Source organism: Phoenix dactylifera, chromosome 16 (genome assembly GCF_051530095.1).
Source record: "Phoenix dactylifera cultivar Ajwa chromosome 16, Ajwa_hap1_PhDact_Kaust_v1.1, whole genome shotgun sequence".
NCBI classification, from domain to species: Eukaryota; Viridiplantae; Streptophyta; class Magnoliopsida; order Arecales; family Arecaceae; genus Phoenix; species Phoenix dactylifera.
The window spans coordinates 23,685,781-23,708,940 of record NC_143205.1 but is presented as its reverse complement, the minus strand read 5'-3'; the positions used below and the strand labels follow the sequence as shown (position 1 = coordinate 23,708,940).

Genomic DNA, 23,160 nt, shown 5'->3' with positions numbered 1-23,160 from the left:
TTTATGGCACTGAACATCTGTAGTTATTGTATAAAAATACAAACTGTTCATGCCTATGACTGATAAATCGGCTGCGCTTTTTGTTCTCCTTCAGAAGCAGAAACATCAAATTAAAAAGCTTCCCCGTGCCAAATTCCCTTCATTTTTTATGGTGCAACCAAGCCTTCAAATATGTTAATTAGATTATTATATCAAATTCGGGGATTCAAAGTCCAAATGGTGCAGTGGCTTATGAGCCAATATAAATTTTAGAATAAACTCCACTAACCTCTCTTGAATTTGGAAAATTATATGTTCTCACCGCACATGTAGAAAATATACATTTCACTATTTAATTTTTGCTATGTGGGTAATGCATAATCTTTTACAAAGTCCTTGAATAAATATGACTACTCTTACATAACGCCCTGCTTTTATCTTACGCAAACCGGGCTCCAAAATATGAAGTTTGTGTGTGAGAATTCATAAGGAGCTCATATTAGAGTTTCAACATCATTTTATTACTGTTTACGATGATATAAAATAGATAACGTTATCATAAATGATGCTGACATTTATTGTTAACAACAAGGAGCAGCACTTTTAAGGACTGGGTCGTTCGGCTATGTTGAGTAAACTATGGTCTTGGAAGAACAAAAAGAGACCATTAGATATAATTTTTTATGAACAAAAACAATTTTTTTAATATTTGGTTTATATTATTTTTTATATTTTTATTGTTGACGAGGAATTGATGTTGCGTCGTGGGTAGAAATATGCCCAAAAAAATAAAAAATGGTAATATCGCCGTATGCTTTAACCGATTTAGAGGGATATCATATTTTCCGCCTTAACCTTAATTGTTTGTTCGTTTCTGGTCGGTGTCTTATCTTGAATGGTCGAGTTCCAGTCTGACTAAGCCAGTAAATCAAACCTGCTCAAGGAGATCCAGATCAGTGTATGGATCCAGATCAGTGTATGGTCGGTGTTTTATTTACTCAATTTTAACCGTGTATGGATCCAGATCAGTGTGCCCATCAATCTCGACCGCCCATTTAAGCTGCCAGCTGTTCGACACATCTGTATCAGGGGCAGAGCTGCGAGCTGCCTGGGCGGATCTGCGTCATGCGCGAGTAGTGTTGCAGGCTAGTTCGATTATTTTGGAGGGCGACTCGGCCACGGTTATTTGATGGATTCAGATGGGGCCACGGGGAGACGGCACAGACCACCCCTTGGTCCGTGACATTGAGATGATGATGAGAAATGGGGGGTCCTTCAGGCCAAGCATGTATTTAGAGAGGCCATTGGGGCGGCTGACTGGGTGGCGGCCCATGCGGCCCACCACTCAGGATACACCCTTTGGTCAGAAGAGGGAGAGCTACCACCAGCGCTCCGTGAGTTGCTGTATCTTGATTTTCTTGGATGTATTCGTACACGTATTGTATAAATCACCCGTTTCAAGCAAAAAAAAAAAAACCAAATAGCGTTCGCCATCGAATGTCTGTTCCTTTCTCCGTACCACACAGGCACAGCACCATTCGACAAACAAGCTTCTGACACGTGTATAATGTACTTTGCGAAATCACCCCGCTTCCCTCCAGAACCAAAATTCAAATTCAAATCCTTTTAACACCTTTCGGCAAAATTCTAGCCCGGAACTCCATAGAAAACGACGAAAAAAGGGCAATCCCCAAACTCTCTCTTGTTCCTTCTCTTGCTCTCCAAAAATCCCACTTTTTTTTTCCCACCATTCTGTTTCTCCTTTCTCTTCTCCCCTCCCTTCCAATCCGCGAGGAAAATGAAACCCTAACCCTAACCCTAACCCTAGAAATGTCGTTGAAGCTCAAGGAGCGAGGCGGCGGCGGGGGGAAGCTCATGGCGTCGAAGCCCCGCAAATCACTTGCGGAGTCCACGCCCAAGGAGAGAGGAAACGCCGTCCGGCGAACCCCCATTGCCGCCGGGAAAGAGAACCCCAGAACCCTCTCCGGAGGGAAGATCTCCGCCAGTCGTCCGAGGCTGGTGCCGAAGCTGGTCGAGAAACCGCCCGCCGCTGCCACCGGAGTCCGGTGGTCCACGTCGTCCATGCTGCAAGGTAAGGACCCAACCCCGTCGGATTTTCCGAGGTTGATCTCTGACCTCCGCGGGGACCACCGCGTTTCGGGCTCCGATCGGAGGGGGAGAGCTTTAGGGAGGGATCTAGAGGCCGGGGCCGGTGGGAGGAGGAGCGTGGGCGGGATTAGGGTTTTGGAGAAGTGTCAGCAGGGGAAGGATAACAAATCCGTCAGTGGGGTTAGGGTTTTAGAGAATCGCAAGTCTAGTGGGGTTTTAGGCTTGCAACTGGCGAAGAATAATTCTAAGGTTTCGAATGGAAACTCAGGAAAAGCTAGATTTACACCTGCAAACTGTGCCACAGACTCCGACGTTTGTACCAAGAAAGATGCTCTTGGTTCAGAGCTGAATTCGGTAAATGGAAAGGGGATTAATGGTGTAAGAATCACTAAAGATCAAAAAGATGGTAGTCATTTGGTAGCATCGAAGCAGAGCAAGAAAAATGAAAACAAAGGTGGTTCACTAGAGATCTGTAAAGACAAAGTTGTCTTGGCTACAAGTTCAGTATCTAGGAATGCAAAATCTTTGGGCGGCGTTCGGAATCTGGATGATCCAAAGGGAAGGAGTTCCTTGCCTTATAATGCAAAAGTTCTGGGTGGGACTGGTAAGGACGATGGTTCTGATGTTATGGTGAATCAGAAGAATAAAGATTGCTTGGTTTTGGATATAGAGAAAAGTGAAAGAAATGGTATTGTTTCTTTGGATCAGAACGTGGAAGTGGTGGAGAAATCATCGGAAAGTATTAGGGTATTTGAGAAGATTGCTGGGGATATGAAGGGTGTTCGTGTTATTAGTAAGTATCCGAGCAAGCTGCATGAGAAGTTGGCTTTATTAGAAGGGAGAGTTCAAAAAATTGCCTCAGAGATTAAGCGCACAAAAGAAATGTTGGATGTTAACAACCGAGATGAATCAAAGCTGATCCTTTCTGATATTCAGGACGAGATATCTGGAATCGAGAAAGCCATGGGTCATGCGATGGATCCGACTGAAGGTCAGTTGGGCCCATCTGAAATCATAAAATTTGATAGCTTGATAAATAAAAAAATGGTAACAAGTCAATCTGGGGAGTTTATTGATCCTAAACATTCAGCTAAAGGATTGAATCATGAAGAATTGGAGGCTAGATTCTTTCCTCATCACAAGTTATCAGGGAGCCAAAGATCATCAGGTGCTTCTGGAGAACAAGTATCAAACTTGTTGAAAAATCATGGGGATCGAGAGCTGCAAGAATGGTCACTTAGCCCCGTTGATGAAAATCCAATTGCCTCGGAGGTTTTGGCTTCTGTAAACACAGAACAATTTGATCTTGATAAAGATAGGATCATGCTCGCTGCAGTCCGGAGAGTGGGGATGGAAGGTACTTCAGCGGCAAAATGTGCTTCAAAGAAGGCAATTGGTAATTATCAGGAGGAAATTCAGCTTCTAGCAAAGGAGAAGCTTGAAGTGTTTAATGACCAGGAGAACAAACCTGCAATGATGGTACATGTAGAGACTGAGGAAGCTTGCAGGGATCGGTTGTGTGAGATAGGACACAAGCCTTCAACTGGTGGATGGTTTGTTTCGGGAGGAGAAGCTGTTCTTGTAGCTCATGATGATGGATCTTGTTCTTACTATGACATTGCTAACTATGAGGTACCAATACTTCTATTGTTGACATTCCTATTGGTTATTGTTTTGAATTGTTTTCTACTTCATGTCTTTCCCTTTGGTTGTTATTTATGTATGGTATAAGCAATAATCTCTTAAACTCTTCCATATGCACTTTGCTATTTTCTAGCTGTTTTTTTCTTTAATAAAGGCTATATTCTATCTATTAATAATTATAATCTGTGGTATGTGTTTTTCGTAGTTGTAGACGGTAGTGTCTAAATGTGCATTTTTATGCTGCATATTCACATGCATGCGTTTCTATGTCCTTTCTTTTTTGTGTTATTTATATTTGCTAGTACCATGCATAGGTGTGAAGTTGCGAGGCATCTATATATAAATAAGGAAGCGTAATAGACATTATACTATGAAATGGTGATTCATAGGTATTTTTGCAGGTTAAAGCTGAATATAAGCCTCCAGAAGGAGTATCCTATAACTTATGGGGTGATTGCTGGTTAATTCGTGCCCCTGGTGCAGATGGATGTTCTGGAAGGTATGTTGTTGCAGCATCAGCTGGGAATAGCTTGGACTCTGGTTTTTGTTCATGGGATTTTTATACAAGAGATGTCAAAGCATTTCGGGTTGAGGATGAAATACCCAATTCTTTTACAACGTCATCATCTAGGAGGATACTTGGCCCTCTCTCCAACATAAGTTTATTCAGAAGAAGTGCTCCCTGTGCAATGCCTTCTTTGGAAAGACGGCAATGGTGGTACAGGCCAAGTGGACCTCTCTTGATTTCCTGTGCGAGCAGGCAGAAAACTGTTACTGCCTATGATATCCGTGATGGGGATCTGGTAATGAAGTGGGAAGCGAATAATCCAGTAATGGGGATGGAATACTCGAGCCCTCTGCAATGGCAAAGTAGGGGGAAGGTGATCATAGCGGCAACAGATGCCATTAGTCTTTGGGATGTGAATTCACTCCGTCCATACCCTCTGCTGTCTGTTGCTTCTGCTGGTAAAAAGGTGTATTCCCTTCATGTCAGTAACACTGATGCTGAAGTGGGTGGTGGTGTTCGCCAGAGGTGAGCCCCTGTTTTCCTGGTTTTCTATTCTAGTTATTTATTCAGTAATGTTCATCATAGCTTAGAAGAGTCATATCTATAAATGCACCAAGTCATCTTTAGATTTTTCATCTTTTGATGATGAACCTGCTGAATATGTTCGTTCTTCCAGCAAATACTTTATTTTTTTTCCTCTTTATACCTGATTTTTAATACCAGTCTCTAAATTGCATGCTGTGGTTTGATCCTACAACCCTGGAATATCTTCAGTAAACAAACTAAAGAAACTTCAGAATCCTTTCGGAATTTTTATCCATGACGAGTAACAAATAAAAATGAATTAGTTTGGTTCGGTCTTATTTCCCTGAAGAGCTAGTTTTAGAGATGTATCCATGAATGATGACGAGATATTCGAGGTGGGAGTGGTATTTGGCATTGTTTCTTCACTATGAAAGGAAACCTGAAAGCTATACAGCTGCTTGTTGCTGTTGTTGTTACTCTATTATATTATGTTAATTAAATATGTTACTTCTTTTTCAAATGCAGAGTGAGTTCATCTGAAGTGGGGGTTAATGATGGTGTTTTTTGCACACAAGAAAGTGTCAATACGTTTGATTTCCGCCTCCCAAGTGGTATTGGCCTCAAAATGGGCAGGCATGGAGCAATTGGCCACTCAATCTTTTCTCATGGGGACTCCATATTTATTGGGAGCACTGAAGGACGTTCGCCAATGAAGGGTGGTCCGCGCTCACGGGTGCAACACTACTCGTTGCGCATGGGGAAGATTGTGGCGACGTATGAACTGCCAGAATTCAACTCCCACTGTCACCATGCTTCGATAACTCAGGTGTGGAGCAACACCAATCTTGTCATGGGCATCTGTGGGATGGGATTGTTTGTGTTTGATGCCCACAAAGATGAAGGATCACAAGCCTTCGGCATGGATCAGGCGAACACAAGACTGAAAGAAACCATTGGTCCTGAAGATCTATATTGCCCTACGTTTGATTATTCGGGATCACGGGTTCTTATTATATCAAAAGACCGCCCAGCCTTTTGGAGGTATTTATTCTAGAACTCTTTCTCTGTCTCTCTCTCTCTCTCTCTCTCTCTCTCTCTCTCTCTCTCTCTCTCTCTCTCTCTCTCTCTATATATATATATATATATATATATATATATATATATATATATATATATATATATATATATATATCCACAAAACACTTGCTGGCCTATAATATTATTCAGTAACGTTGCTTTGTCTTATGTAATTTTGGGTTGATGTAAGCATATAGTTGTAGAAATATGGAATCAAGATATTCTTTGTCATGGTTGTAAGCATATTCGGAGCATGTAAGGTGTAGCAATTGCAATTTGGAAGTTACCGCTCTCGGTCTTCTGGTGCTCTTCTGGATTTCACAGTGATGGTTTGCGACAAGTGTCTCTGCTTAGGATTTCTAATGACCCGTACATTAATCTAGGGAAAATTATGGTTTAAAACATGACTTCATGTTCGGTGAAGTCATTATCCTGGATTTTATTGATTTTTAAAATGTTTACCTCCTTTCAGGGGAATGTTAGATTCAAACTGACATGCTTGGTTATTGTCTCATAACAACTTTTTTTCACACTATGAACTTTTTTTTCCCCCGCGCAAGTTGGTTATGCATAGGAAGCACCCGTACATTCATACGCCACACTTTGAGACTAACAGCTACAATGCGGGTTCGTAACCAAGCGGCGGTCATTATTTAAGCCAAGGGCGACGGAGACCGCCCTTTGCGTACTCAAGTACGTGAGTACACGATAAATATTTAAGCACCCATCGCTCTCTGTTTGTGATGGAGATCTAGAAAGATACCAATCTAATCTGACATGATTGTGGCTCGGAACCTAATTAAAGTGATAAATATTTAAGCACCCATCGCTATCTGTTAGTGATGGAGATCCAGAAAGATACCAATCTAGTCTGGCATGATTGTGGCTCAGAACCTAATTAAAGTGTGGAGATCACACTGCAATGATGCAATCTAGTGGTGCAATCTACAACAGGACCACCATACGAGCAGGAGGACTAGACTGGTCTTGGAAAGGGTCTAGTGCTCTGTAAGCTTTGATTCCACCTGATAACTGCACGTTTGATCCGTCATGTAACTGGACTTTAGCGTGACGCATGGACTTTGAAATCCGTGCTTAAGTGATGATGTCTTGCAACCGTATGTAGAGAGATCGTGTATTCTCACGAATCTCAATGAATATAGAAGGACGAGATCGCTCGTAAGCAGCTCCTGCTTCCCGCATCTAACAGAACCAAGCTTAAAGTATGCCAAGTTGTAGATTTGTAATTGACTGTATCTCTTGGACCACCGTGCCTCCCTAAAAGTTTTCCCATTTGTCGTCGTTACACCTGCGAATTAGTCGGTAGCATGACAGGTGACAGGGCAAATGGTTGGGTCTTCACCAGTGTGACGGATTTGCTGACTACAAATTTCCGTAGCAGTAAAGATCCAAGCTCTCGGTGTTCAGCAAAAGCTTATTTAGTCTAATCATTTGATTTTGGCCAGCGATCTTTGGAGACATTTCAACGATTAGACTGAATTCTATTAAAAAAAAATGAAGTTTATATCCACACAGCACTAGACAAATGATACTGCTAATCTTCTCTTTTCCCCTTCTCATGCATTCGAACACCAACATGTTCCTGTTCGTCTGCTATTGAATAATGACCTCATACAGGGGCTAAGAGAAACCAAACAAGAATTTATTCTTCTTATTTTTTTTTTTTTTTTTTTTTGGGGGGGGGGTGGGGATGGGGGGGGGGGGGGGGATAGGGTTAAGTTAATGTCATGCTTTATTCCATCGGATCGATCCGATCCTCGCGTCTGACCAGGAATTCCCTGTTCTTCACTGCATAACCGGATCCTCCACTCCAAGTCAGGCCCTACCCCGTGCCACAAGCAGTGGCAAAGGCAATATTTTATATATATATATATGATTGGAAGAGACTAGAGAGGTGGCAAAGGCAATATTCACTCCAGGTCTTCGGCATGCTCCACCTCCTTCGAACCTCTTAATCTAATTATGCGCAATTGTTGAGCAACTATTTCCTCTCATCCATCCGAGTCCAACTCGCGGAATGGTAGAGGGACAGTCTTCACTGCCCGGAACTTGCCCACATTGTTCAGGTGCTCATTCTCCAACCTTGCAACAATAATTGAACCAAAGATCAGAACACGTTCCAGCTCAGATATATGATTACCGGATTAATATTATATCCAGAATCCACGATGAAGAGTAGATTACCTGTAAAAATTCCAGTGTCCACGTCGAATGATCTCCACTGAAGCTAACAAGAAATCAACCAACCGGTTCTCAACCTGCCCCAGGTTGAGGCGCATCACGTTTTCTATCCATGCAAGTCTAAGTAGGAAATTCAGTGCCTGCATTGCAAAAGAGTTACAGAACTTCGTTGGAGAGTGGGATGACGTTTTGTTCTGATGAGCGTAGAAGCAAGCTAGATTATTGCACTCACAATGGAGACATAATAGATGCACTTGTTCTTTAAAATCAGCTCATCCCTCAGCCATGGGTTCCGTGAGTTTGGATCGAGAAGACCCCAATCCTTAACAAAGTCCCAGTACAGCTGATACAAGGTAGCAGCAGTGGAAAAGATGATCACAGCAGCCAGCCACAGTGGAGTGGGTTCCACTGCATACTTCCACCTGGCAGCCGCTGCGAGCATGGCCGACACATACTTCCCAGCATTTGCCAAGTGGTTGGCATCGTACCCCTCTTCGATGTATCTCCTGGCGCACTAGGGAACATGGTCCCATGCCAAGTGTCAGCTGCCTAATTGGCTGCAGCAATAGATTGATGCACAAAAACAGGTGCTACATGCGATGCCAATACATGCATTCTCGCAAGGACTCAAGTCTCGAATTGGAGAATAAAATAGAAAGAAATAGCTACGATTTCAAGATTAGGACGACGGTAAGATCTGAGAGTAGAACCTATTAGAGCATCAATTACCTGCATGGCCCGCCAGTAGTAAGGAAGGAAGGAGATGACATAAGCCAACAGCTTGTACTGATGGCTACGGGTGCAGGTCTCGTAAGGATGTGTTCTAAAGCCTCCCGCCAAGAAGTAGCATGCTGTGAATTCCATGTACCTTAGAAGTGGGATCTGTTATAGGTTGTAGCAACTAATTATGGGTTTGAGAAACCGCATACAGAAGCAACAAAAATGTGTAACACCAAGTATATATAATTAGTGCCAGTATTCTTTATATAGAAAAGGAATCCATTCACCTGGCTGGTTAGCTGGTCAGCCATGAAGAAGTCCACCATCAACACCTGCAGCGCATCACAACCATTAGGAAAAGAGCTCTTAGGCACCACAATGATTCATGTGATATATAGGATCATAACAAAAAAGCAAAAGAATAACAAGAGATGATGCTTGCTTTGTAAAATGGTGAGAACATGATGTTGCGGATCACTCGCAGGAAGCAGTAGCGAGTTGGGCGGTAGAATATATTGAACGGGCAGATTAGTAATCCAGATAACAGCTGAAACGAAAAGTGGAAGTTATAAGCAATGAGATTGATTGCTCAGGTAGTCTATAAGAGTGCACTTCTGCTGGAACATTTTCTACAACGTCATGTATAATTGGGGTTGCGGATTTGGTACCAATAAGAGAACTCCCGGTATGGCCTTGACATGCTGTGGGGAGACCCCAGCAGACCGAAGCAATAAGTGGATGACCATAGCCCCTACAACTGTGGTCATGAAGGAGGTACAGATGAGGAAAGCATCCCTGTGCTTCAGAGCACTGCTTGGATTGAACTCAAATATGAAGTTGTGGTTTATTCTGGTGCTTCTCCACAGGAATATGTTGCATCCATACAAGAAAATATGCAGGCTAAGAAGCGCAAACATACTGCAAAAGCCAATAACCAGCATGATTTAGTTTCGACTGAAGCCTTCATGATCACAGATGCATGCAGTTACTGATTTTATTACATGTATAATAGTCTAGGCGAAACCACATATGGGTAAGCAAGCATAATTATCCAATTTGATGCTATGTATATGTGCTTGTTAAAATATTACTTATATCCCCTATCATTGACTCGGGTTCCCAAATACCAGGCAGGTTTTTGTATGCTTAACTAATGCCACTGCTGTTAATTTTATCATAACGCTAGATAGGCATCATGAACCTGATGCGTCCATCTTTTCCATTTCCAAGAAACATAAAATCATTCTATTGTAGGATTATTGAGGAATAGTGACAGGTAAACTTAACAGTAGAAAAGTAGAAATATTCGATAGTATTCCTACGGCTGATCCTTGGTTGTTTGCAATATATCTTACAGAGAAAAGTGGGAACCGAGTAGTGGAAGTGAGTGTGCCATTATTAAAGTCGATCTACACTGTATTTCTATGGAATCTTACTCATGATGTTAGTGGGGTTTGGGTCACTCGGAAAAGAGGGGCTCATATATAGCTGACCATTATCCGCTAGTGGGCTGTCATGAGAACATGTGACCGTTGTGATAGTGGACGAATGACAATTAAAAACAAGGACAGTACTTTTTCGGTTTTAGTGAGAAATAAGAGACATTTCAATTGTTTTCTCAATATGGTACCATAAAGATATTCAATCATTAATGGGCTACATTGATATGCACTGCGATAAACACGTGCAGGTACACGATAATCTGGTAGATATCTAGACACCGCAAATTATCCTGGAACGGACAAGACTACATCTTATTTTATCAGTAGGCAACCTGAGAAAAACAACAGACTTAACCCTATATTTTATGAATTTTCAAATTCCTGCACAGATGATGTGAAGGCACATAAAATGTAACAAAAAGAAATGCCATGTTTGGAAATCAAAAAATGTTGTAGGTTGTAACTTATCCTCTTATCATAAGAATTACCCTTGAAAACTTGCTCTATTAACCATCATCACCAACCCAAAATTAGCTCTAATTTTGAATGGAAGTCGAAGTTCGTCACTTTAGTTCCTCTGACCATTCCTAGCATACCTTATTTTGTGGTTAAACAGCAACCAAGCACAATATAGTCTCACTTGCAGTCAGATACCGGTGATGCACGCCATGTAGGTTATGAAATGTTATCCAATGGCACGAGTCATGTTTCCGGTGGAGGTAACTTAGCTCTTAATAGATACCATATTATTTTCTAGGGAAATCCCTTTTGATACACGTCATGTAGGTTATGAAATGTTATCTAATGGCACAAGTCATGAGGCAAGCTAAACGGTTTCCTTAATAGGCTCATTTTCCGGTGGAGGTAACTTAGCTCTTAATAAATACTGTAACAACCCAAGATCTCATCCAAAATAGTTAGCAAGAAGGTATTATTTGGGTTCCTTTATCTTGTATAAGTACCTAGGATCTACCCAACGAATAACTGATGTGGGACTAAACACACGCCTGTACGGGTCCTCACATGCTCCAATCTAATCACAAACACCACGATCAACCCGTGGTCAGCTCCAATAATTAAATCCGTGCTGCAATGTTCCCTAGTCCATATAGGTTATGACCCAGGTCCGCTCTGATACCATTTGTAACAACCCAAGACCTCACCCAAAATGGCTAGCTAGAAGATATTATTTAGGTTCCTTGATCTTGTATGAATACCTAGGATCTACCCAGCGAATAACCAATGTGGGACTAAACATACGTCCGCACGGGTCCTCACATATACCATATTATTTTCTAGTGAAATCCTTTTTGATAATGATAATGGAGAAACATTTCTCAAAAAAGAAAAAAAAATGATAGCTGAGAAACAGCTGAGTAAAGAAGAGATGCCAGAACTTTGTAATATAGAAATCTTGCATGGAAGGAGAAGCCTAGCGTATGGGCCCTCGGAGTACCTGAAAACAGGGTAGACGGTTTCCACGTAACCGGCTTCTGTTGGGGAAGAGAAGATGCCGCACAAGTGAGCCAAGATGGCGTACACACTGAACAAAGTTACAAAGCTGCCTGTAAACAAACCTGCAAACAGAAAAACACATCACGGACATTAGGGAAAAGGGAAGTTTGAGACGAGAGGAAGAGTATCGCACGGCCACAACGGAGTAGAGACAAAACCAGCAGGGAAACTTTACCCAAATTTATATCCTCCATTTATTCTCGAAATTTTCATATATAACACTGGAATTTTGCATGTTCTCTCAAGAAATGACATATATATAAAGCATGAAGAGAACATTATGAATTAGAGGCTCGTACAGGTTTTGACTGTTGTGCGGCTTGTGCCAGTGTCACCATCAAATAGGTGATACATATTAGCCATTACATGTAACTAATGTCATGGTCCCGTTCAACTACTCGGGGTTCAGGTGGGAACATAATTAGTAGAATCGGCATTCCTCTGCGGTAGGAATCCTGTACTGCAAAATATGGTACCACCGCCTGTAGCTAAGATGTAACCAATCTTGAAGATGAATAGCTCATTTTCGTTACGGCATCGCATATTGCACTAACGGTATATATCCCATTATTTTTCAGAAATATATAAGTTTTTTTTTTTTTTTATGATGAATAATACAGTGGTTATCCAAAATAGTATCATATCCTATGGTGCAAAAGTTGCATCATAGACTATCTGAACTCTCATTTCTTTGAATCCTCTACATTGCACATTTGTACGTAAAGAATGGTACGAATCTTATTTGCTATTTTTGATCTCTGCAATGCAAAATGCACACTGCAGAGAAAAATGCACAATGGCTTGCACGCCTAGCAAAATGATGCCCATTAAGCATTCAATATTGATATGATTTGTGCTTTTAATTTAATGAAAGCTACTGCAAATACTACTGTTATTATCTATCTTCTATATCAATGCCAATATTTACTTCAAATATTGATGATAATATAAACAATGACCCTAATTTTGTAAATACTCTAACTTTCAATCAATAAATTTTGGATAAGTGTCTCATTTTCTTCATTATTCCTCAGATGATAAATAAACAATAAATAAAGGTAGCAACGGAAGCATACCTACAAGGAAGGTGATCATATGGGAGTCCTTGGGCTGGTGAGGCTTGAGGAACTTCATTGCCTTTTTCCTGTCATTGCTTGCAAAGTGCTCGACGAAAATGGATTCAAACTCGTCAGCCAGCTTTACCACCTATTCCGAAATTTTACTTACTTTTTAGTGAATCCACCCATGTTTAGTGTTAAAACTAGCAGCCTGAAGACCACGAAAGCAAGCCAAAGTTATTAGTTTTTAATAATAGTTTCTTTTTAAGTTTTTTTTTATGTGTCCACGGCACGTCGTCTGATGAAACTTCCAAAGATGCCATTTTTCGTACGGCGAGGATTCAGATTCTCAATTCAGCTAGACGGATTTGGGCCCCACTAAAAAGGAAGCCGGTGTGGCAGGAACCCTTTACCAACCAAGCCAGGACACACGTTGCAACGGCATCCATCTACGAGGAAATGGCTTCCTTATCACGTTGTGTTTTCGTCCATGGCATAACACTCCTGCAGAATAGCGAGGCCTTCCTGCCGCGCGTGAGCCTAGCTTGCGAGGAACCCATGCACATACGACTAGATATATAACCTTTGCTATATATCTTGAATCATTTCTTAATCAGCTAATTAGCGAATAAAATTATTCACTCATCACTCAGTTTAACGGTATCTTACAAAGTGAAGGAATGACAATTAAAAAACGGTAAAAATGCCACCCGAGGAAAGATAGGCTAGTGGGTAGCTGAAGTTACTTCACCAATACTCAAAAAAACTTTAAACTGGTCGACTTCCTTTTTGATCCACCAAATGGTAAGGTTATTCGTGCCTTCTTACATGGTATTTGGTCGGTTTAGTGGATAACCTTATATTATCCATCCTCTGACCAGCATCCAAACAGTCTTAAGTATTAGAGCAGAGTGATAGGTAGGTGAGCTTTTGGCCCAGGAAGGAAGAAAATAATGAAAGATAAACTAGCAATAAAGAGGCATGAAAGATAGCTAGGTGCGCTTGAAGCAAGAAGATAATGAAAGAGAAACTAGCCAAAAGAAAAAAAACGAAAAGGCATGAAAAGTATACATAAATGGAATAGATGCCCGCGTACCTTATCAGAGCTGACAAAGTGCGATCTCTTTACCTTCTTCAAGAACCACTCTGACGCTTCTTGCCGGTCCGTTACCTTCACATCACAAGTAGCTGAATTCAGTTCCAATACAAACAGTTTGCAGGCAATACAAACAAACGAAAGAAGTGCCCCTTAATACCTAACAAATCAAAGAAAAAGAGAAAAATATATAGACAACATGAAACAGGTGCGGACATCAGTACCAGACCGCCTGTTATGCGGGGCTACGGTCGTCACAGGAGGATGGTCCAACCACTTTTGTTGTAGCTTGATTGATTTGATTATATATTGATTGGGCTTGTTTGCATATTGTTATTTTAGAACTTTTATGGAATTGTTTTTTTTGGGTATTTTTGTTATTTTGTGATATATATATATATATATATATATATATATGGATCCATACACTTAATTAAGATTAATAAATAATTGAATAAAAAGCCTTTTTTTTTCTTTTTTTTCTTCTCCTTCCTCCTCCTCTTCCCTTCCTTTTCTTCCTTCCCTCTCTTCTCTGTAGCCGTCCTGCATCAGAAACAAGGACATCTCCGTCTCACTATCCCTGACATTCTTTTCTGCCTCGTTTACAGGCTTGTTTGTTAATTTCTATCGTTTGTTAATTTCTATCATTTTCATGCCTCTCATGCGAGAGACGAGCCGCCTATCACTGACACGCTTCCTTCTCTCACTGGCTCGGCCGAGAGGGACAGCGGATAGTGCCTCTTCCACTACTATATTTCATGATACGAATCTTAGCCAGGTATACATCCGCAGCTGATTTGGTTAGGAGAGTAGCTACGCTGTCGGAATGTGACCTATGTATCAACAGACTAAAACGCCCTCTTCCTAAAATTCCAGGATAAGACTTTCCAATGGTGTGGGATTGGAACGTAGGCCGATCTGACATCTCCTATCTCATCAACTGATGCGTTATCTATTGCCTGGCGAATGGTCCAAGGAACCTTACGTCCTTATCTTAAACAGTTCGAACCAATCAACCAGTATCGTCATCACCCAGAAAGTTATTTGATTCTGCTACCAATGAGGCCATCAAATCTGAGCCCATGGATCGTCTCGGTCCATACTACGAACCTAGACCTTTTTCTTTCCATTACTTGATTATAATTCCGATATGCTATTATGGTTTCATGGTCTCCCCTTGCCGGGGGCTGTCATGTTATTTACCTTGGCAAATTTCTTCAGTATCTTCCCGAAGGCCATCATGTTCAACGAGCTGCCACAAAAGTAGGGAATCAAAGCGATGGAAGAAAAATAAAAAAGTAAGATTATATTAACAATAAAGAATAGAGAGAATACAAGAGGATAAAATGGTCAATCACTCCGACATGCAAGCGAGACACCACGTCAATGCAACGTAGTAAAGTGACCAATTTACCCCACGTACCCGCTAATGATCACCTTTACGACATGGGCAAATCGGTCTTTTGGTGTACGGACCTGTAAGTCCTGAGGAGTCCAAGCCCTCGGTAGAGCTCGACGAAGGCCCCTCGGATCATCTTCTCGGCGCGCTGGATCTTCTTCTGATTGATTTGTTCTCCGCCGCCGGATCCGTCCATCCGTGCGCTGTTCACGAGGTCCTCCCAAATGATCGAGGTGACGGCCGAGATCGTCCGCCCCGGGGTCGTCGCCGGGATGTCGATCCTCATTGCCGCCGCGCGCGCCTTCGACTTCCCGCACTTCTTCGCCTTGCTCCGCGCCGACCCGATGAAGCTCACCCCGTTCCTCTCCAGCGCCGCGATCACCTCGCCCGCCACCGGCGATCCCCCCGACGATGGCGGCATCGGATCCGTCTCCGCCGCGCTCTCTGCCAACGCCACCACATCAGAAACCACTGGCTGCCCATCCGATCAAGGGAACATTTAATCGACGGTGATTACGATTCCCACCGGAGAAGGAGGAGAGGGAGCTGAGGCGCGGGGAGGCGCCGGCGGCGGTGAAGGTTGGGGAGGCCGGAGAGGAGGAGCTGTTGCTGCGGCGGCGGCGGCGGTCATGGAGGATGATCTGCTTGAGATCCACAAGGATCTGGAGCTGGTTTCTGAGAATCTCGCCTCGCTCGCAAAACTCGTTCTCCTTGGTCTCGTAGAAATTCTCCACCTTATCGAGCTCTTCGTCCAATTTCTCGAGAAACTCCTTTACCTTTATTCATTGATTTATGTCTATTTAAATATTTCTTGAATCAAAAACTAATAATATTATAGTCAATATTAAGGACTACCTCGTCTTCTCTTGATCGAACGAGTTCCATCTCGTACAAATTCTCCTCGTCCGTCTACAAAAACAATAATTAATTAAAAAATAAATGCTAAAATAATTAATAAAACGAGCGGGTTATGGTAAAATAATTAATAACGAGAGCGGGTTATGCCCCCAAGCCGGTCGACTGGAAATAAGAGTTTTTCCTCATAAGAATAAAGATTTTGTTTTTAGCAAAAAATAAAGATTTTGTTCGAACGAGTCCAAAATAGGAACCAGCAATTGGACGGTCTGGATTGACGAATCACCCCGGGATCAGGCTAATTATCTAACGATGTTCCGCAATATATTTGACGAGAAAGGAGAAGGGCATGCTTTCGCTGTGACCGGAAAAACGAAGAAAAAATGAAAAGGCTTCTGCCGTTTCTAAACTGAATGCAGATAGAGCGGGAAATGAAACGAACGGCGAGGCCGCGTCACGGAGAACACGACGGAACTCGCTACGCGCTCACGCCTCCTAACGGTTCCGACGGACTTCACTCGCCCGAACAGCGACTGAGCCTTTCGTCGTTTTCGTTCCGGAATCTTGACGATCCAAAAAATAATTTGTAAAAGAATGCCCAAAAAATAACTGCAAAGGGCAACGAAATCTCCGGAAACTTCGTCAGAAAGAAATATACAAAAAAAAAAAAAAATCTAGCTTCATTTCAGAAAATTCTCGAAAAAAAAATCCAAATGCTATTAGCAAAATCGAAGACGAACGGATCGGAGCTGGGGGGAGAGTTCATCGGATCTAGCACCTGGAGGGGTTCATCTCCGCGGGCGGAGAAGCGGGCGGCGAGGGCGCGGAGGGGATCAAGAAGAGTGAAGCCGTAGCAGGGGTGGGCAGCGGCGTCGCCGCCATCGGAGGGCGGCGGGGAGGACCTGAGGAGGGAGAGCTTGATCTTCTTGACATGTTTCTTGAGCTGCCGGTAGTTCACAAAGGCGTCCTTCCACTCCGGGATCAGCTCGGCCTCCAGCTCTCTCGAAAACTTCACCATTTCCTCTCCCGATCTCTCTCCCCTATTTCTTGAAATACATGGCTGTCTCCAATCTATGGAGACTGGGGGAGGGAGGGTGGGGTTTAAGGGGAGACAGAGAGGAAGAGAGATGCAGGGGTTATATATAGGCGGATAGAGAGCGCGATGAGCCCAAATGTCGGGGCACGTGTACGGTGGATAATAGGATGAATCTCGCCGCCGTTTCGATCTTGAATTGTTTAAATATAAAGGGCGGGTGATTGGGGAAGGGAACCGTAAAGAAGATTTTTTTTTTTTTGAAAATGGAAAAAAAATTAAAAGAAAAATTATTCGCCTTTTTGAATTTTGGTTTTTTCTTTTGAATTATACTGAATCAATCAAATGAATCCAGTCAAATAAGGATGAAATTGTCCTATTTCTTTTTAAATGTTTGCTGAATTGATCAGCACATGGGCACATGCATTAAAAAATTAATAAATAAAAATAAATCTTATTATTATTATTATTTTATATATTAAGACGATAATTTGTCAACTTATTTAGCTAACATATTTTGAATATAAATTTAAAAAATATTATAAATGTAAGTTAAATTAAATTTATATTTATATTAACTCTAATAGAGGTTATGTGGCAGCTAATAAATTGACAAAGAAGATAATAAGTATTATTGATCAAAGAAGATGGAAAATAAAAACCTACAATTGTATTTTATGTTAGTTATAAGCTCGAAACAAAAAGAAAATCAAAATAAAGAAGGCGAAAAGTGTTATCAAAAAAAGAAAGTGAGAAATAAAAACTTACAACAATATTTCATTTTTCTTTTCAACAATGTCCAATTATAATTCTATGCCCCTTTCCTCATCTCCCCATCTTTCTTTCAGTCTGAATCAATAAGAAAATAAGTTCGGTAAACATTTATTTATTAAACTAATAAGAGGAAAGAGGATAAAACTAATGAGTAATAAGGGAAAAAAGAGTATTGATTTTTATATATATATATTTTTAGAAAGGGGTTATCTGGTCTCTAACATATGTGAAAGCCTTGCATAGTTGAACTCTTGGCTTGGTGCTGATTTCTAATATTTTTTCTTTCTTTATATTTGTAAAAAAATTAAATCTTATGAGCTTGTACCTCTCTCTCACCCTCTCTGTCTCAAAAAGAACAAAAAGAGGGGGAAAAACTCATAAACTTCACTCCATGCCTCGTGGCCACTCGAGAAATCACAACATTCGATGTTTTCTGTTACTAGCATCATATAAGCTAAACACCTATATAAAAATTGTTGTGAATAGCATTCATCTTTCCTTTTTTTCCTTTATATAGAAGGCATAGCATTCATCTTTAATATGGTTTTATTATACAGAGAGGTCGCAACTTGGAACATAAAAAATAGATTCTCTTTAATTACCAAAATGTAAAATAAAAAAATAGGCTTCAGGAGAAAGGAAAACGGAACCCATTCTCTGCTCAACTTTCTTGATAGCTTATTGGCCATTTATTGGCTACTAGGGCAAATCTAATTCAATAAGTTGTCAGAAAAAGAGCTGAGATTTATTCGAATGAAATGACAGGATCATATCTCGAGAGAAGGGGCATGGACGTCTTCTACTCGACGACATTTGGCAAATGATATGAGATTGTAGTGCCTTTCAGACTGTATATGTGTATCGGAAGGTGAATAGGGCTGCCGACTAAGTTGCCTCCTATACAATCCAGCATTTCGGTGAGATCTTCTTGACACACCAGAAGGTTCTTTCTTCACAGTTATGTCAAATTGTAGCTCTTAATTCTACTGGCTGTATCTTTTTTTTTTTGATGAAAGAAAGGAAGAGATAGCGACTCTGCTTTTATTAAAGACTAGAAAAAATACAAAAATAAATTTTTCTTTGCGCTGAAGAACTGAGAACAATGGACGAAAAATAATTGGAGACACCCTCTACCCCTCTCATGAATCCATGATATATTGTTACATTTTAGTATCACACTCACATCAAGTTGGATAAATCACTCGCCCCAAAGCAGCGACCGCTTGCACCCGTCCAAGAAACTTCGAAGGTACAGGGGCAGGGACACACCCGTTTTATCTGTAGGTCACGAGATAAACGGATCACATCTAATGTGGGGTCCAGATGTAATCACTTGGTCTTGGATGGCTAGAACATTAGCTTGGAAGACTCGGCTCGCCACGTCCGTTAGAAACCGCAGGCCAGCCCAAAATACCCAACTCGAGCAATTTATGCTTTAAAGAATAGGCTTGCAACATTCACTCGGGAAAAAAATAAAGAAAAAAATAATAGGCCTTCATAGTATAATTTTATATGTTTTAACAAAAAATATAATTATATATTACTGGAATCGGTCCTGCCTAATATTAGTGCCAACAAGCATTAGTAACCATACTTAGTGCATAATTACAACTTAGTCCAGTGCTTGTTTGTACCTTATTCAATATTTATTAGCATAATTTTAGAAATTACGTAACAACATGTATTGGCCCATAATATTTTTTTTATTAGCGTGATTCTATATCGACCAGTATTATTTTTTTTTGTTGACATGATTTTGTTAAAGTAATTTTAGAGATCACATAACTACTTATATCAACGAGTATTATTTTTCTTTATTAGCATTATTCCATATCAACCAATATTATTTTTTTGTATGAAGTCTATAAACGAGTATATATAATCCTTGAGATATACCAAATGTGTTGGAATAGAAAAATAAAATCACTTTTTTCTCTCTCTCTTTTTTGTTTTTTTTATTTTTTTATAAATATTTTAACATGAAATCAGAGCCACCGATCACCTAATCTGCCGCCTTCATCTCTTCCATCATTGTTGTAGCCGCCATTACCATGTTTAGAAGCTTTGAAGACCCTGTTACTGATCTATCGATCTCTGCTTTTAGGTGAACAACTTTTTATAGAATTAGTCCCTCAGGATTGTACGTCTTCCATTGATTCCTACCACCAAGCATGCTAGAACAATATGTCATCGTTAGACCAAGGATTTAACCAATCCACAAAAGATGATCGTTCCAAACAATAAAAAAATAAATGTACATCATAAATCACATCCTTTAAACATTCTATGGATCAGCAGCTACTCTTTCTTTTATTTTTCTTTTATTTTGGATGGAAATTGGAGGAAGTGAGAAACTTCCCCCTAGTTTATTAAAGTGAAAATATAAAAGTATAATTTACAAAAAGGAGGAAAATAAGAAGAAAAGGTTAAAATGGTGATGCCTCTAACTTGGAAGGTGTGGCATTGTGACTAGCCTGAGAGTTGGCGGAACGTAAGCTAACCCACAAAGATAAAAGTGGAAGGCTTTGAAGAGGACCGCAGGGACCGAAACCTTTTTTCTTTAAAAAAGAATCAAGACCTCAACACTCTAAAGTTGGAAGGGGAATATAGACGGCTTTAATGAATGAGCATATGCTTAGAATAAGCCCCGACGTCCTTGTTAAACTAAAGGTTCAAATCCATTCAAATCTAATCATAAGTACCACGATCGGCTCGTGGTCAATCCTAATGAATCCGTGCTACAGTTCTCCTAATCTATATAGGTTATGGGCCAGGTCCGCGCTGACACCATTTGTCACAACCCAGAATCTCACCCAAAAAAACTAACTACAAAGTATAATTTGGGTTCCTTGATCCTGTACAAGTGCTCACGATCTATCTATCGAATAATCGATGTGGAACTAAACACATACCTGCACAGATCCTCACACTTGCGTGCCAGAGCTTTCCAAATAGTCTTGTAAAACCGGCACGGCACGCCTCCATGATTAATAAAGTAGTAATAAGAATTAACACTAGACTGTTCTCCCTTAGCCTCCAAACCAGAACATCAGAAGAATTGGAGAGGCTGATCAAGGAGAGCAAATCCAACAACAGCTACTCTTTCTAGAAATATTTGTTCTTCTTGACAATAAAAGAATATGTACGTAACTTATATCATAACATTCATCAAACAAAGTTAAGATTCGTCTTATGAGAACTTTAGTTAGTTATTAAGATTCCAGTTCTGAAATTTGAGAGATAATGGCTGATTCAGCTTCACAACTCCCACTACTCCATAGCATGGGTTATCTGCTACCATTTATATTAACCTAGCATAAGCTTTCCAGATTGCCATCCTTAATTGGATCAAAGTGACATTTCAGGAAATGCTTGGTGTGTCAGTGGGATCTCGAACTGTTCTTCAGTAGCTGGACACAGTGTTGGACGCCAATACTGATGAAAAAACAAATAATTAGTGGGATCTGCTGCTGATGTTATGAGGAGGCGAGTAGTGTGAGGTTGGCACCACACCCGTTTCTGTTCTCCCCCCACTTGATCACAATGCCCTCAAGAAATCATTGATCCCATGATGTTATGCAGGGAGCCCTTCAAGCTTGCTTCAGGACAGCTTATTGGGCTGTGGCAGAGAGACTTCTAGCTTTAGGGACCATTTAGAGTGATAGGTTATAACATCTAAATCTGTGCAGAAGATAAGATATAATAAAATAAGGATGAATCCACAAAAGATGCTGGCTGACAACTCCTTTTACGCTCAATGATACAAGGAAAAAAGTTCCCTTGTTGGTCTCGTTGCTCTCTAATGAATGTCCACCATACTTTAAAGAGGTTAGCAGTCTTTGTGCAACGCGGAAATGGGGATCGTCCTTTTTCCCAAGTCATCTCTTATTGGCTGCTTCTTTTTATGAAAAGGTTAAAGCAACTCCATTATAACCTCCTCATAGCTTTTCCTTTCCTTGCAGCCTCTGTCACTTGGCCACTATAATACAAGATTAGTGGAGCCTAATCCCCTGTTGGGTGATTGTTTAATGATGCTAGGCTTTTGGTCAATCGATTTCTATTGCTTGTTTGATCCAAACAAGTTCTCATATTGCAATACAGGTGTGCTTCGGCTTTTAGCATTCTTTGAATAGATAATAAGTGGGTTGGTCAATGTTAATTGCACTACGTCCTCGTTGCAAAGTTTTATTCTCTTCCTGGCTAAGCCTTGTTCATCAGTACATGTGAGGATTCCCTTTTGGCTCCAAAAGAAAATATTTTGACATTGCTAATTTGTTATGCTCAACCAAATAAAGTTCTTAAAAACCATCTTCTGAAGATCTTAAGAACCATCATTCTGTAAGTTTTTTATCCAGATGATTCTGTTGCCGATGCTACAGCTTTAGTCCGTTTGTTGAGAATGAATTGATGCAAGAAACATGCACCGATGCAAATCCTATCAGCCAAGCATAAACTTGGTGGCTTTGGTGATCCAAATTTTCTCATGCTGACGCTTTGTGACATGATACAACTCATCTTTCTCTAGTGTTGATCCAAATCCCTTAAATGTCAATGTCACCTTTGCTTGCATTCAGTTCATATACGTCCCGTAATCTCTTGATGACGATCGATATATATACTCTGGCATATATGTATTGGGTGGCTCTGAATTTCAGGACATCATTTCAGAGATGGCTTTGTGCAATATCTAGGGATAATAATTAAGGTATATTGGCATAAAAATATTAATTGAACACATAGCATTCAGCTAAGATGTGTCGCTAGATATTTGTTATCGGTGCGCATCCATGCCTGACAACTTTGCGGCCGAATCAAGTACTGTGTGTTTTATTCTAAGAAGTGCAAGCTGTAGAGCTTGAGAAATCCTAAAGGGAAGACACAGATATGATGCAGCTCTGTGGCATTCGGAACCTAAACAGTTGGGTCTAGGCCAGCTGATTTGTACATATGGAAACATCTTGCCACATCTTAATCCACCTACTTACTAACAATTCAGTGGTATGTAACTTCAATCAATACTAGTTTGATGACATGGAGAGAGATTTGTTGCCAATGGGAAATTTTGCCATTATTCTTAAGGCTGCTATTTGATTATATTATCTTTAATCCCTAGTGCCTGGGTAATGACATGACCAGGGAGATTTGGTGCCCAGAACATCCTCCTTCATTTGCTGCTTTTTCCATTTCATCATTTTTAAGTATATGCGAAGTGCCACTGGAAGTT

At 40.7% G+C, this 23,160-nt stretch overlaps 2 protein-coding genes across 4 annotated transcripts; one reads left to right on the top strand and one right to left on the bottom strand.

The window, feature by feature from the left end:
- Positions 1–1,474: 1,474 nt before the first annotated feature.
- On the top strand, positions 1,475–5,888 carry LOC103721711 (KIN14B-interacting protein At4g14310-like). Its single transcript, XM_008812022.5, has 3 exons — positions 1,475–3,720; positions 4,134–4,765; positions 5,291–5,888. Exons 1-3 carry the CDS (start codon positions 1,810–1,812, stop codon positions 5,817–5,819), a joined length of 3,072 nt encoding a protein of 1,023 aa, XP_008810244.4. The 5' UTR covers positions 1,475–1,809; the 3' UTR covers positions 5,820–5,888.
- Positions 5,889–7,265: 1,377 nt separating this feature from the next.
- On the bottom strand, positions 7,266–17,341 carry LOC103723995 (phosphate transporter PHO1-2-like). 3 transcript variants are annotated; one of them, XM_008815115.6, is made up of 15 exons: positions 16,908–17,341; positions 16,130–16,183; positions 15,801–16,050; positions 15,352–15,718; positions 15,079–15,127; positions 13,876–13,950; positions 12,798–12,927; positions 11,663–11,783; positions 9,433–9,682; positions 9,207–9,311; positions 9,052–9,096; positions 8,774–8,926; positions 8,277–8,558; positions 8,048–8,184; positions 7,266–7,945 (listed from the first exon to the last, which is right to left on the bottom strand). In XM_008815115.6, exons 1-15 carry the CDS (start codon positions 17,145–17,147, stop codon positions 7,855–7,857), a joined length of 2,349 nt encoding a protein of 782 aa, XP_008813337.3. In that variant the 5' UTR covers positions 17,148–17,341; the 3' UTR covers positions 7,266–7,854. The 3 variants fall into 3 exon arrangements, 2 of the variants coding, with proteins under 2 accessions (XP_008813337.3, XP_088568629.2); XM_088712503.2 differs by lacking the exon at positions 8,277–8,558 and having other exon boundaries at positions 7,569–7,945; XR_015973996.2 differs by lacking the exon at positions 7,266–7,945 and having other exon boundaries at positions 8,277–8,601.
- Between the last annotated feature and the right edge of the window lie 5,819 nt (positions 17,342–23,160).